General features: G+C 47.4%; 1 protein-coding gene across 1 annotated transcript in view; it reads left to right on the top strand.

The window, feature by feature from the left end:
• kiaa1549la (KIAA1549-like a) overlaps nt 1–14,265 on the top strand; it is a 431,663-nt gene that overhangs the window by 220,197 nt on the left and 197,201 nt on the right. The window contains exon 12 of the mRNA XM_072466225.1: nt 7,173–7,336. Within this exon, the coding sequence (XP_072322326.1) occupies nt 7,173–7,336 (164 nt within the window). The remainder of the gene's footprint in view (nt 1–7,172; nt 7,337–14,265) is intronic.

Below are 14,265 nucleotides of genomic sequence, written 5' to 3'. Positions count from 1 at the left end.
GGTTAGGTGGATTGGCCATGATAAATTGCCCTAGTGTCCAAAATTGCCCTTAGTGTTGGGTGGGGTTACTGGGTTATGGGGATAGGGTGGAGGTGTGGACCTTGGGTAGGGTGCTCTTTCCAAGAGCCGGTGCAGACTCGATGGGCCGAATGGCCTCCTTCTGCATTGTAGATTCTATGAAAATAAAAAACCCTGGGCGGGATTCACCATTCTCTGACACCGATTTCAGAAATATGACACCAAAATGGGGGGGGGGGGGGGGGGGGGGGGGGGGGGGGGTGGGCAATTGGCCAGGGGCACAGGCAGTGCAACCCCTCCCTCTCCCAACTCCCTTCGTGATACATACCTGTTGCCCTATGGAGTGTGGGCCCTGGGTTGGCAGTATCAGCGGCTATAGTCCATGGGATAGAGAATGATGACAACCCACTCGGCGATGAGCTCTGGTGCTCCGCATTGTATGCCAACATCTGACTCCTGTCCACAGCACCACTTTCTTCCACCATCTTCCTAGATGATCCCTGTATGCGAGTTGGCCATTCCATCACACAATCCCGTCGAATCCCTGGGGTGACGTGGGATGGGGTAAATGGTGGCCTCAGTGGCCACGGCACCCAGCCATGGCCGCCAGTATGGGTGCTGACAAGTGGTGCAGGATGGGGTTCTGTCTGTCCTCTAAAAGTGGGGGTGGTAAGGTTATGAGTGTATGGGACAGGGGTTGTTGCCAGGGGCGCAGTCCTGCCTAATCACCCTAGCAGCTTGTCAGCTTCCTGAGTGTCAATTTCAGAACCGGCGGAATCCGGCACCATTTCTCATTGGAATCAATTGTGTCTCACAGTGGCGCCCGTGCTAGCCCCTTAACAGTAGCAGGATCGGTCCAGGTGCAGCACCAGGATTCCTCCCCCCCTACCCCCCCCCCCCCCCCCCCCATGATCAACCGCTGCGAGTCCAAGTCAGGAATCTTCCCCAACACCCGCCTCATGAATTCTACATCATCCCAATTTGGGGCATAAACATTCATCAGGACCGACAACCCGTCCAGCTTCCTACTCACCATCACGAACCTCCCCCCAAATCTGCCACAATATTTCCCACCTTGAAAGCCACCTGCTTAATCATCAACACCGTCGCCCCCCCCCCCCCCCCCCCCCCCCCCCGTCTTCATATCCAGTGCCGAGTAGAACACCTGCCCCACCCATCCTTTCCTCAACAGTGTCTGTTCCCCTCTCTTTAAGGGTGTCTCCTGGAGGAAGGCCACGTCCGACTTCAGACACCTCAGGTACGCAAACATACATGACCCTTTGACCGGCTATTCAGCCCCTCATGTTCCACGTGATCAACCTGGTCAGGGGCTCCCCGCCCTCCTGATCAGCCATATCCCTTTTTGGCCAGCCCATGGCCAGTGTCACCCGAACCTCAGACCTACCGTCATCGATCATATTCCAATTGTGCCACATCAACCCTTCACCCCCACCCTTTAAAAAAAAATGTAAGTACCCAATTCATTTTTTCAAACAAATAAGGGACAACTTAGAATGGCCAATCACCTACCCTGCACATCTTTTGGGTTGTGGGGGGCGAAACCACGCAAACACGGGAGAATGTGCAAACTGCCGGGATCGAACCTGGGACCTCAGCGCCGTGAGGCAACAGTTCTAACCCACTGTGCCACCGTGCTGCCATCACCCCCACCCTTCAACATCAACCCATCATCCTCCCTGTGCCTACCTCCCGACAACCCCCCACTTCCCTCCCGTTAACTAGCCCGCCCAGCTAGCATGGTGACCCCAGCCGAAGGCCTACAACTTCCCTGCCACCCCTAATTCCCCTCCCATATCTATATTCCCCTTCAGAGCAACAAATAATAATAATAATCTTTTATTATTGTCATAAATAGGCTTACATTGACACTGCAATGAAGTTACTGTGAAAATCTCCCAGTTGCCACAGTCTGCCGCCTGTTCAGGTACACGGAGGGACAATTTAAAATGTCCAATTCGTCTAACAACACGTCAGAACTTGTGGGAGGAAACCGGAACACTCGGAGAAAACCCACACAGACATGGGGAAAGCGTGCAGACTCCGCACAGACAGTGACCCAAGCGGGAATCGAACCCTGGCCACTCACCCTCTACATTCCACCATGAAAAGCCTGCCCTCCAGAAACCCCACCATCAAAAACTCTTCAAAGACAAACACACGCATAAACCCCTCCAAAGTTCAGTGTCCTCACTCTCCTCTCAGTCCACTGTTCCTCATGAACTCCATCCTTCTTCTAGCATGCCGAGATAGTACTCACGCTTCTGGAAAGTCACACAGAGGCAGGCCAGGTACAGCACGCTGAACGTCAACCCCTGTTTAAAAGAGGGCTGCCTTGACCTGGTTAAACCCGGCCCTCCTCTTCGCCAGTTCTGCTCCCAGGTCCTGGTACACTCGCAGCTCATTCCCTCCCCAGGTACATTTCCTGCACTGCTTCGCCCATCGGAGGATCTTCTCCTTATCCAGAAAGCGGTGCAATCGCACCACCATCGCCCTTGGCGGCTCGCCCATCTGTGGCCACTTATCAGCACTCCGTGCGATCAGTCAACCTCCAGGGGCCGGTCAAAGGCCCCTTCCCCCATCAGTGTCTCCAGCATTTTGGCCTCTTACGTGCCGTCCTCTGCATCTTTGATGCCTTCGAGCATCCCACGATCATTAAGTTTTGTCTTCTGGAGCGATTCTCCAGATCCTCCACCTTCTCTTTCAGCCTCTTTTGGGTCTCCCGCATCACCCCACCTTGGCCACCAACGAGGCCAACTGCTCCCCCACTGTCTGGTTTGCCTGGCCCTGGGACTCCAGCCTTTGCTCCACTCTCTCGATCCCCGACTTAAAATTGGTTCCACCACCTTGGCCAGGTCCTCCAGGGACTCCTTCCTGTGCTGACAGAACCTTTATATTTAGGAACTCCATTAGATGTTCCATTGACGACTGGCGGGCAGGGCAACTCCCCTGCCCTCTGCCACCTTATCCTGTCACGCACCACAAAGGCTCTCCTGTTCCAGCAGCTCTTTTCTTCTTGCTCCACTCCCAAGTTCGGTGGATTCATCCACCAGCCACACTAGAGGAGTAAGACCTTCCACAGGCACTCCTGCACCTCTTGCCATCAAATACTTCGGCCTCAGGCAGAGAAAAGACCACAAAATACTGCTTTGAACGGGAGCCACCAAATGTGTGACTGTTCACTCCATGGCCGCCACCGGAAGTTCCAAGAAATAATCTCTAATACATTCAATGAACACTCCCGCGAGGCTACCTTGCCAATTTGATTAATCCAGTCTATATGCATATTAAAATCACCCACGATTATTGTTGCACCTTTCTTATAAGCCTCCAATATTTCCTGGTATATAATGTGCCTCACTGTGCAACTACTGTTTGGGGACCTGTAGATTACTCCCACCGGGGACTTCCTTCCTTTGTTATTTCTTATTTGTAGCCAGACTGATTCCACCTTGTGATCTCCAGTGCCTCTATCATTTCTCACTACAGCACTGAACCCTTCCTTTACTAGCAAAGCTATACCACCTCTTTTTCCTTTCTGTCGATTCATCTAAAATACTGAGTCCCCTTGGATATTCAACTCCCAGACCTGGTCTCCTTGTAACTATGTCTCAGTAATCGCCACCAAATTTTCGCTGTTAACTCATTCATTTTGTTCCAAATGCTTCATGCATTTGTTCCAAATGCTTTGTGCATTAAGACACCGTAGCACAGTGGTTAGCACTGTTGCTTCACAGCTCCAGGGTTCCAGGTTCGATTCCCGGCGAGGGTCCCTGTATGTGCGGAGTCTGCATGTTCCCCCAGTGTCTGCATGGGTTTCCTCCGGGTGCTCCGGTTTACTCCAAAGATGTGCAGGTTGGGTTTATTGGTCATGTTAAATTGCCCTTAGTGTCCAAAAAAGAGGCTTTTAGTGTCCAAAAACAAAGCCTTTAATTTTGTTCTATTATCAAATTTCCCTACTCTTGTATGATTCCTTGATGCGATTTTATTTTTCATTCACGGGATGTGGGCGTCGGCGTCGCTGGTTAGGCCAGCATTTATTGCCCATCCGTAGTTGCCCTTCAGAAGGTGGTGGTGTGTTGCTTTCTTGAACTGCTGCAGTCCTTAGGTGTAGGTACACCCACTGCTGCTAAGGAACGAGTTCCAGGATGTTGCCCCAGCGACAGTGAAGGAGCGGCGATATATTTCCAAGTCAGGGTGGTGAGTGACTTGGAGGGGAACCTCCAGGTGGTGGGGTCCCAGGTATCTGCTGCTCTTGTCCTTCTAGGTGATAGTGGTCAGAGGTTTGGAAGGTTGTCTTAAGAACCTTGGTGAATTATTGCAGTGCATCTTGTAGATTGTACACACGACTGCCATTGTTCATTGGTGGTGGTGGAAGGATTGAATGTTGGTGGAAGGGGGAGCAGTCAAGCAGGCTGCTTTGTCCAGGATGGTGTCAAGCTTCGAGTGTAGTTGGAGCTACACTCATCCAGGCAAGTGGAGAGTATTCCATTACATTCCTGTCTTGTGCCTTGTAGATGGTGAACAGGCTTTGGGAGGGGGTCAGGAGGCGGGTTACTCACCGTAGGATTCCTAGACTTTGACTTGCCTTGGTAGCCGCAGTATTAATGTGGCTAGTCCAGTTTCTAATCAATGGTAACCCCCAGGATGTTGATTTTCACACGTTCTGTCCCTTCCTTTCATTTTCTGGTAACGATCCACCTCATCACTAACCTGTACTCCTACCTTCTCCTTTAACTTTGGGATTTTATAATGTTCCATGCAACTGAACCCTCTCCCCCACTATTTAGTTTAAAGCCCTATCACAGTCCTAGGTCTATGATTCATCAGGTCTCTGGTCCCAGCATGATTCATTGGAACAGCTCCCTCTTTCCCCAGTACTGATGCTAATGTCCCATGAATTCAAACCCAGTTCTGCCACACCAACCTTTGAGCCATGCATTTAACCCTTTAATCTTATTGACCCTGTGCCAGTTAGCTCATGGCTCAGGTAGTAATCCGGAGATGATTACCTTTTTGGTTCTGCTTTTTAATTTAGCCCGTAGCTGCTTGTATTCCTTCAGCAGAGCCTCTATTCTTGTTCTTCCTATGTCATTGGTACATCTGTAGACCACTCAACTGGATCTTTTCCCTCCCACTCCAAGTTCCTCTGCAGTCCAGATGAGGTATGCCAAACCCTGGCACCAGATAGGCAACACTATCTTTGGGACTCTCGATCCTGGTCACAGAGAACATTGCCTATGTGCCAAACAATGGTATCCACCCCCCCCCCCCCCCCCCCTCAATGGCTTCCTGTACCCTGTGGTCGGTTTGCTCATCCTCTCCACAGTCACTGTTTCCATCCACACAGGGAGGGAGAATCTCAAGTCTGTTGGACAAGGCCCAAGGCTCTGACAACCCTACCTCTTGAATCCCTCTACCTGTCTCACACATTGTCACATCCTCCTGTCCCCGACCACTGGCAGAATTCAAGGTAGTTAATTTAAGGGGTTTGACTGCCTCCTGAAACAGTGTCCAGGTAACTCTCCCCCTCCCTGATGTGTTGCAGCATTCAAAGCTAAGACTCCAGCTCATTAACTATGAGCCAAAGTTCCTCAAGCAACCAACACTTGCTTCATACGTGTTCACTAGGAACGACAATGGGATCCATCAGTTTTCACATCATGCAGGTACAACACATCGTCTGGCCCTGCATCTCTATTTTATTGAATTTGTTTTTAAATTTTCAACTATTTATAATTATTTCTCATTTTCACATTTAATCTGAAAGCAATTTAGCATAGGTAATACAAATTAGCAGTTACTTGCCAGCCAGTGAATTTTCTGTTTTCCTTTGACATTGCTCCTGAATTGTTTTTCAAGCTCAGCCTGCTGCCCGAGTACAGGTGTCCCTCACAGGTTAGTCCTACTCCTACTCCTACTCCTACTCCTACTCCTACTCCTACTCCTACTCCTACTCCTACTCCTACTCCTACTCCTACTCCTACTCCTACTCCTACTCCTACTCCTACTCCTACTCCTACTCCTACTCCTACTCCTACTCCTACTCCTACTCCTACTCCTACTCCTACTCCTACTCCTACTCCTACTCCTACTCCTACTCCTACTCCTACTCCTACTCCTACTCCTACTCCTACTCCTACTCCTACTCCTACTCCTACTCCTACTCCTACTCCTACTCCTACTCCTACTCCTACTCCTACTCCTACTCCTACTCCTACTCCTACTCCTACTCCTACTCCTACTCCTACTCCTACTCCTACTCCTACTCCTACTCCTACTCCTACTCCTACTCCTACTCCTACTCCTACTCCTACTCCTACTCCTACTCCTACTCCTACTCCTACTCCTACTCCTACTCCTACTCCTACTCCTACTCCTACTCCTACTCCTACTCCTACTCCTACTCCTACTCCTACTCCTACTCCTACTCCTACTCCTACTCCTACTCCTACTCCTACTCCTACTCCTACTCCTACTCCTACTCCTACTCCTACTCCTACTCCTACTCCTACTCCTACTCCTACTCCTACTCCTACTCTCTGATGCAACAAGACAGCACTCATGCAGCACTGCAGAAGCCCGCCTTTTATGGCCCCTAATTCAGGGCTTCTGAAACTGGATTAAACAAGTTGTCTAATTAACCAGCTTCAGCTGAGAGCCTGTAAACTCCTGTTTTAACTCCTGTTTTTTAAAAACTTTTTCTGAGTTACCCAGGGCTCAGAGTGTGGTCAGGGGCGAACCCCTAATCCAGCACCTGGCCTGCTCCAAAAACCAATTCAAATTCAAATTGAATCCAATTCATGGTCCCCACAAGAGAGACATACCAGATCTGAGCCAAAAGGCTCCTACTACACTTGATCTTTTAAAGCTGCAACTAAACGTCAGCCAGTCAAAAGAGCAACTTTTAGTTTATTGCTAAATTAAAGAAGAACCTAGACTTTAGTTTCAAATTAGCCCTTAAATTATTCTTTAAAATTTACCCCATGAGTTTCCCTGTTTCACCAAATTCCAGCTACAGTCTGATGCAACAAGACATCTAATTCAGTAAAGATTATACGAATGTTGTTAGAAATATTGGTGAAGGTTTGCATTGTTGGAGGAGATTGTCTTTAATCCTTTTGTTCTCCATGCAGCTGTTGTGAAAAGCCCGCCAAACAATTTGTGGATTATCGCTGCAGTGTTGGCTCCTGTTGGCGTGGTCACCATTATCATCATCATTATTTCTGCCGTGCTGTGCCGGAAAAACAAAAGCGAGTTTAAATCCGAGACCATGTCCAACCTACATCAGAGAGCAAAGGTGAGCAACAGTGAGGGGCCCGTGCCTCATTAGATTGATACTAACAAACTCATTCCCTTTGAACTCAACCTCGCGTCGTCTGTAGGAATGAGTTAACCACTGTTCAGTAACAGTGGATGAATGAGCAAGGTGAAGATGATAGAGTGGAAAACAGAAGAATTGACAACAAGAATGATAGCGCAAGAGAAAATGGGATGATAATGGGACAAGTAAATGAACAAAAGACGGGTCTGGGGTGGTGACAATAACAACAGCAAAATAGCAGAAGGGGAGGGAGACATTGCAAAGAGGAAAGGCTTCTGCAATCTGGGAATGTGGTGAAGAACGATGGGGAACACTCATAGTATGAACCACTTTGTTGACCATGCATCTATAGGAGAATCCCCATTCACCACAAACACAACCCAAATTTCCCCCATTCCAAGTGGCTCTGGTGCAGATACCCTCCATTACCAGCTCCTCATCTCGAAGAAAATAAGAGCAGTCATTAAGGTGTAAAGTTATAAAACATAATGGTAAGGCCAGGAGGCTATAAACAATAATGAGATGCTGTTCAAGTTTGTGTTGAGCTTCACTGGCAGTGTAAGAGGCTGAAGGTAAAGGATAGCAGTTAAGACTTGCATTATATACGACATTTAATGTAGTAAAATACCCCTAGCTGAGAGTGGCTGGTTTAGCACACTGGGCTAAATCGCTGGCTTTTAAAGCAGACCAAGCAGGCCAGCAGCACGGTTCAATTCCCGTACCAGCCTCCCCGAACAGGCGCCGGAATGTGGCGACTCGGGGCTTTTCACAGTAACTTCATTGAAGCCTACTTGTGACAATAAGCGATTTTCATTTCATTTCAAACAAAATATTACAGTGAGACAGAGAAGAAGATATTAGTGGCTTCTCTTCGCTTCTTTCTCGAAAAGAGGCCCGGACAATTCCCATCCACCACCACTCTCCTCCGCCTGGCTGAACTCGTTCTATCTCTCAACAACTTCTCCTTTAACGCATCTCACTTTCTCCAAATCAAAGGTGTAGCAATGGGTACCCGCATGGGTCCTAGCTACTCTTGCCTTTTTATGGGGTATGTGGAACATTCCTTGTTCCAGGCCTATCCGGGCCCCCTCCCACAACTCCTTTACCGATAAATTGATGACTATTTTGGTGCCGCGTCATGCTCTCGCCTGGACCTGGAAAAATTCATCAACTTTGCTTCCAGTTTCCACCCCTCCATCACTTTCACCTGGTCCATCTCAGACACTTCCCTTCCCTTCCTTGATCTTTCTGTCTCCATTTCTGGCAATAGACTATCCACTAATATCCACGACAAGCCCACTGACTCCCACAGCTATCTGGACTACAGCTCTTCGCACCCTACACCCTGTAAGGACTCCATCCCTTTCTCTCAACTCCTTTGCCTCCGTCGAATTTGTTCCGATGATGCCACCATCCAAAATGGTGCTTCGAAAATGTGTTCCTTCTTCCTCAACCATGATTTCACACCTACAGTTATGGACAGGTTCCTCAACAGTGTGCGGTCCTACTCCCGCGCCACTACCCTCGCCCCCTCCACTCCCTCCCAGGACAAGGATAGAGTCCCCCTCGTTCTCACATTTCATCCCACCAGCCTCCTTAATCCTCCGCTATTTTCATCAACTCCAGAGTGATGCCACCACCAAACACATCTTCCCTTCACTCCCTCTGTCAGCATTCCGCAGAGACCGTTCCCTCCGAGACAATCTAGTCCACTCCTCCACCATACCCAGTACCTCTCGGTACTGGGCAGCACGGTAGCATTGTGGATAGCACAATTGCTTCACAGCTCCAGGGATCCAGGTTCAATTCTGGCTTGGGTCACTGGCTGTGCGGAGCCTGCACATCCTCCCCGTGTGTGCGTGGGTTTCCTCCGGGTGCTCCGGTTTCCTCCCACAGTCCAAAGATGTGCAGGTTAGGTGGATTGGCCATGATAAATTGCCCTTAGTGTCCAAAATTGCCCTTAGTGTTGGGTGGGGTTACTGGGTTATGGGGATAGGGTGGAGGTGTTGACCTTGGGTAGGGTGCTCTTTCCAAGAGCCGGTGCAGACTCGATAGGCCGAATGGCCTCCTTCTGCACTGTAAATTCTATGATAATTCTATGATAATCTCTCCCATCACCCATGGCCCCTTCCCATGCAATCGCAGAAGGTCTAACACCTGCCCCTTTACCTCTTCCATGCTTAACATCCCAGGCCCAAAACACTCATTCCAGGTTAAGCAGCGTTTCACTTGCATCTTTTCCAATTTGGTCTACTGCATTCGCTGCTCCCAATGTGGTCTCCTCTATATCGGAGAGACCAAACACAGACTGGGTGATCGCTTTGCTGAGCATCTTCGGTCTGTGCGCATTCAGGACCCTGACCTTCCTGTTGCTTGCCATTTTAACAAAAGACCCTGCTCCCATGCCCACATGTCTGTTCTTGGCCTGCTGCAATGTTCTAGTGAAGCTCAACGCAAACTGGAGGAACAACATCTCATCTTCCGGTTAGGTACGGTACAGCCTTCCGGCCTGAACATCGAATTCAACAACTTCAGATGATCAGCTCTACCTCACCTCGACCCATTTGTTTTCATCCCATTTCATTTTACCTGTCTTTTACCATTTCTTCCTATCTTAATATATATTTAATTCCCCCTCCCCCAGTCTTATCCACCTTTCCTTCACCTTTCTCCTCTTTGCTTCCCCCTTCCCCTCTCCCCACATCTACAGATCATCCTCTGATGTTAGTCTCCCTGCTGTTTGACCTTTCACATCTTTTGTCCTCTCTGGGGACTGCCATTAGCACTCTTTCCCCTTGGTTTCTGTGGCCCTTAGCACCCGGTTTCCCTGGGTTTCTGTGGCTATGACTCATCTTTCATTCTCACTCCACAGTATAAATATTTCCCACTTTCTCTGTCTGTTAGCTTTGACAAAGAGTAATCGGACTCAAAACGTTAGCTCTTTTCTCTCCCTACAGATGCTGCCAAACCTGCTGAGATTTTCCAGCATTTTCTCTTTCGTCGAAGAAGATATTAGGATGGATGATTAAAAGCTTGGTTAAATAGGTAGATTTTAAGGAATGTTTCACAGGAAGAGAAAGAAGTAAAGGGTTGGGAAAGTTCAGAGAGGGAATTCCAAAGCCTAGGACCTCAGGAACTGAAGACATCACCAGTGTTAAAACAATTAAAATCGGGGATGCACGTAAGACTGGAATTGGAAGAGTGCAGAGATCTGAGAGAGTTGTGATGTTGGAAGAGATTACAGAGATAGGGAGGGAACATGGCCGTGAAGGACTTGACAACAAGAACGAGAATTTTAAAATTGAGGCATGCCAGATGGCAATGTAGATCACAGAACACAGGAATGATGGCTGAACAAGGTGTGGGTTAGGATACAGGCAGCAGTTTTGGATTAGCTCAAGTGTATGTAGGGTGGCAAATGGGAAACCAGCCAGGAGAGCATTGGGATGGTTAAGCCTATAGGTAACAAAGGCATCAATGAGAGTTTCAGCCACAGGTGAGCTGAGGCAGGAGCAGAGTCAGCCATGTTACCCAAGTGATAATAGGCGATCGTAGTGATGGCTCATATAGGTGATCTGAAGTTCATTTCGGGGTCAAATACAACACCAAGTTTGCGAACAGCCCGGTCTGCCTCATATACAGTTGCCAGGGAGAGAGAAATTCATCTCTAGTCATACATTATTGTTAGATTCCAACACGATAATTAGTTGATCTTGCATTAAATTGTAAGTTCAGCCTCTTTCCCTGCTGTGTCTATTACTACATTGGGACTGCATTAATGGTGTTTGAATTTGGACAGATTACAGCATTGTAATTTATCACTCTTATTGTCTCTGATTGAGAGCCGTACTTTAAACAATTAACTGCAAACATTTTTGGAGTAAACATCTGATGAGGTTATAAAAACTTCTAAAGCAACCCATACATTGTGCTGCTTTTAATGGTGGTTTTAATTTTGGTTTTACTCTCTGGCGATATCTTTTTTTGCTTTTGCGCAGGTGTTATTTTTATAGTCACTGTTCTATCAGGAAACCCATCAGCTAATTTGCACACAACAATATTGAATAAAAGGCAATGTGGTAATGACCAGGTATTCTGCTTTCGTGATCTGATAAATTCGTAGAATGATAAATAGCAGGACACCAGAGTGCCATGGGATCTGGTGTGTGGGTTAAGATATCAATACACTAATAGGGCTAGAATTTTCCACAGTATTCTGCCTTATCTTTGTAGCAGCATAAATAAAACAAAATGGTTGCATTTCTATAGCATTTTAGATTACCACCGGACATTCCAAAGCGCTTGACAGTCAGTGATGGATTTTTGAAGTGTTGTCACTGTTGCAGTGTGGGAAATGCAACAGCCAAATTGAACGTAGGAAGTTCTCACCAATAACAATGGGATAATGATCTGATAATCTGTTTTTGTAATGTTAATTGAGGGATAAATATTGCTCCGGACGCCAGGGATATCTCCTCTAGTTATCTTCAATATAATGCCTTGGACCTTATACTTCCATGTGAGAAGCCAGATTGGGGCTTCAGTTTGATCATAGAATCATAGAATTTACAGTGCAGAAGGAGGCCATTCAGCCCATCAAGACTGCACCGGCCCTTGGAAAGAGCACCCTACTTAACCCTAATGTCCTGTCCAAAAGACAGCACCCCTGATGGCGCAACACACCTTCTCTACTGCACTGGAGTGTCAAGCCTAGATTTTTATGTTCGAGGCCTGGAGTGGGACTTTAATCCCAAAACACACCTGACTCTGAGGTAAGAGGGCTGCCCACTGAACTACAGCTGGCTGAATGATCGTAGGTGGCTGCTACTCTGCAAATTCTTCCAAACAGATAAATTTGCATAGCTGAATATAAGATTGCGCAGTATTCACGTGTAATTCTTTGGCTGCGGCTTTGTTCACGGCCCAGTGACCCTGGAGAGGGAGCACGCAGTGTTCACTGGTGTACTCCAGGTCCTTTGTGACCAGTGGGCGCCGCAGGGGCTGGGGTGCATCATCACGCCCGGAAATAACATTTTGGTTTACTGAGTTACGTTTCGTTTTAAGTTTTGATCTTTTATTACAATGTTCCACCAGGGCAGCCACCCCAGCTCATTTTTGATTTATTAAATTTTATTTTCCCAAAAAAAGAACATAATTCTTTTGAATGCACTGCGGCTTCAGTCGGCATGAAGCTGGAATTTAGATCCTTCTAGACTGCGGAAAATGCCCTCGGGGTCAACTATTGTGGGAGTTTCAGTCTATTAATTTTGCCGAGACAGCTAGCGATTAATAGAGGTCAGTGACTAATCTCAGAATTTTGATGTTTCTCCATTATAATAAAAGAAAAGAAAATGTAACCACCCTGGCATGAATGCTGCCTTTTTGAAATTCCCCAACAAAGAAAACACATTCATACAACAAACACATCCACTACATAGATGTAATAGCAAAAAAAAAAATCAGTTATTTTTAAGCAGTGTACAGTTTGGAGTCCAGGATCGGCAGCTGAAGGCACCACGCGACGCGCCAGTGGTAAAGCAATGAAAAGCCAGGATACCCATGAGATCAGAATTGGAGGAACACAGAGGCCTCAGAGGATTGTGGACCTGGAGGAGGTTATAGAGATGGGGAGGAAGCGAGGCCATGGCGCGATTTGAAAGGAAAGATATTGCGGCATGCTGGGTTAATAGTTATGGTAGTGAGATGGTGATGTGTATCATGCTAAAACGGTGACATCAACAGTCACTCTGCAAGGGACTCTGTAGAGCAGATGGAATTGTTTGTAAACAAGAGAGATGTACACAAGCCATGCAACGCTATGGGCCAAGTGCTGGAAAATGGGATAAGAATAGTTGGTTGTTTATGACTGTTGCAGATGTGGGGCTGGATTCCCCACCGTGCCACATTTCTGCACCGACCCCCAGGCGGGATTTTCCGTTATGCTGGCCTGGCAATAGGATTTCCCAGTGTGGGGCAGCCCCACGCCGTTGGGAAATCCCCGGGCGCTGGCAAAACGGAGAAACCTCTGGCAGAGAACCCCACCCGTGAACCTTTGCTGTAGACCTCTATGGCTCTAAGACTTGCCTAGTACTACATATATAGTGTAAATAAAGTCGTTTTGAAGTGACCTACCTGAGTCTTCCATGAGTAGAGGTAAACCACCTCTGTAAAGATTAGGTCACACTATAGCTAACAAAACAGATGTGACTTTTAAATTTGAGACATTGCCAGAGCGGAAACCAATGAAGGTCCGAGATAGGTGAATAGGAATTGGTGCAAGTTAGGGAAGCTGCCCTGGCCAATGGTTTATAGAGAATATCAATTGATTGATAAACACAGGACAGCACAAAAATAATTTCGATCTAAAGCTTTGAGGACATAAATGTGAAGCTCTTCTGCCAGTGTGAATTAAGGATTGCAGAACCAGGTACATCATGTTATAGCTCCATCTCTCCCCAATACTCATTGCTGTCTGATAAGGCTGTGTGTTCATGCATGGTGGAGGATATTTGTGAAGCATAGGACATGGAGGAGGCTATTCAGCCTCTTGAGCCAGCTCTGCTGTTTAGTTAGAACATGGCTGATCTGTATCTTAAATCTATCTGCTTGTCTTGGTTCCATTTTTCCTAATATCAACACACACAAAAAGTTATAAAATTGAGTATTTAAATTTATAATTGACCTTGACCCCCTCCCCCCACCCTCCCATATCCAAACTTGATGATGACACAAATAAAGGTGGGGGGAGGGGTGGAGGGTGGGTGGCAGACACATGGATCATTAAAATGTCACTAAAACGTACAGAACATAATCCAAAAAGCAAATAGAGTGTGGGCCTTTATACCTAGATGACTAAAGTACAAGAGGTGCAAAGTTAGGCTTCCATCACACAAAGTGATGGATAG

Source organism: Scyliorhinus torazame, chromosome 10 (genome assembly GCF_047496885.1).
Source record: "Scyliorhinus torazame isolate Kashiwa2021f chromosome 10, sScyTor2.1, whole genome shotgun sequence".
NCBI lineage: Eukaryota > Metazoa > Chordata > Chondrichthyes > Carcharhiniformes > Scyliorhinidae > Scyliorhinus > Scyliorhinus torazame.
The sequence above is the reverse complement of the archived record's forward strand: the minus strand, read 5'-3'. Positions and strand labels throughout refer to the sequence as shown.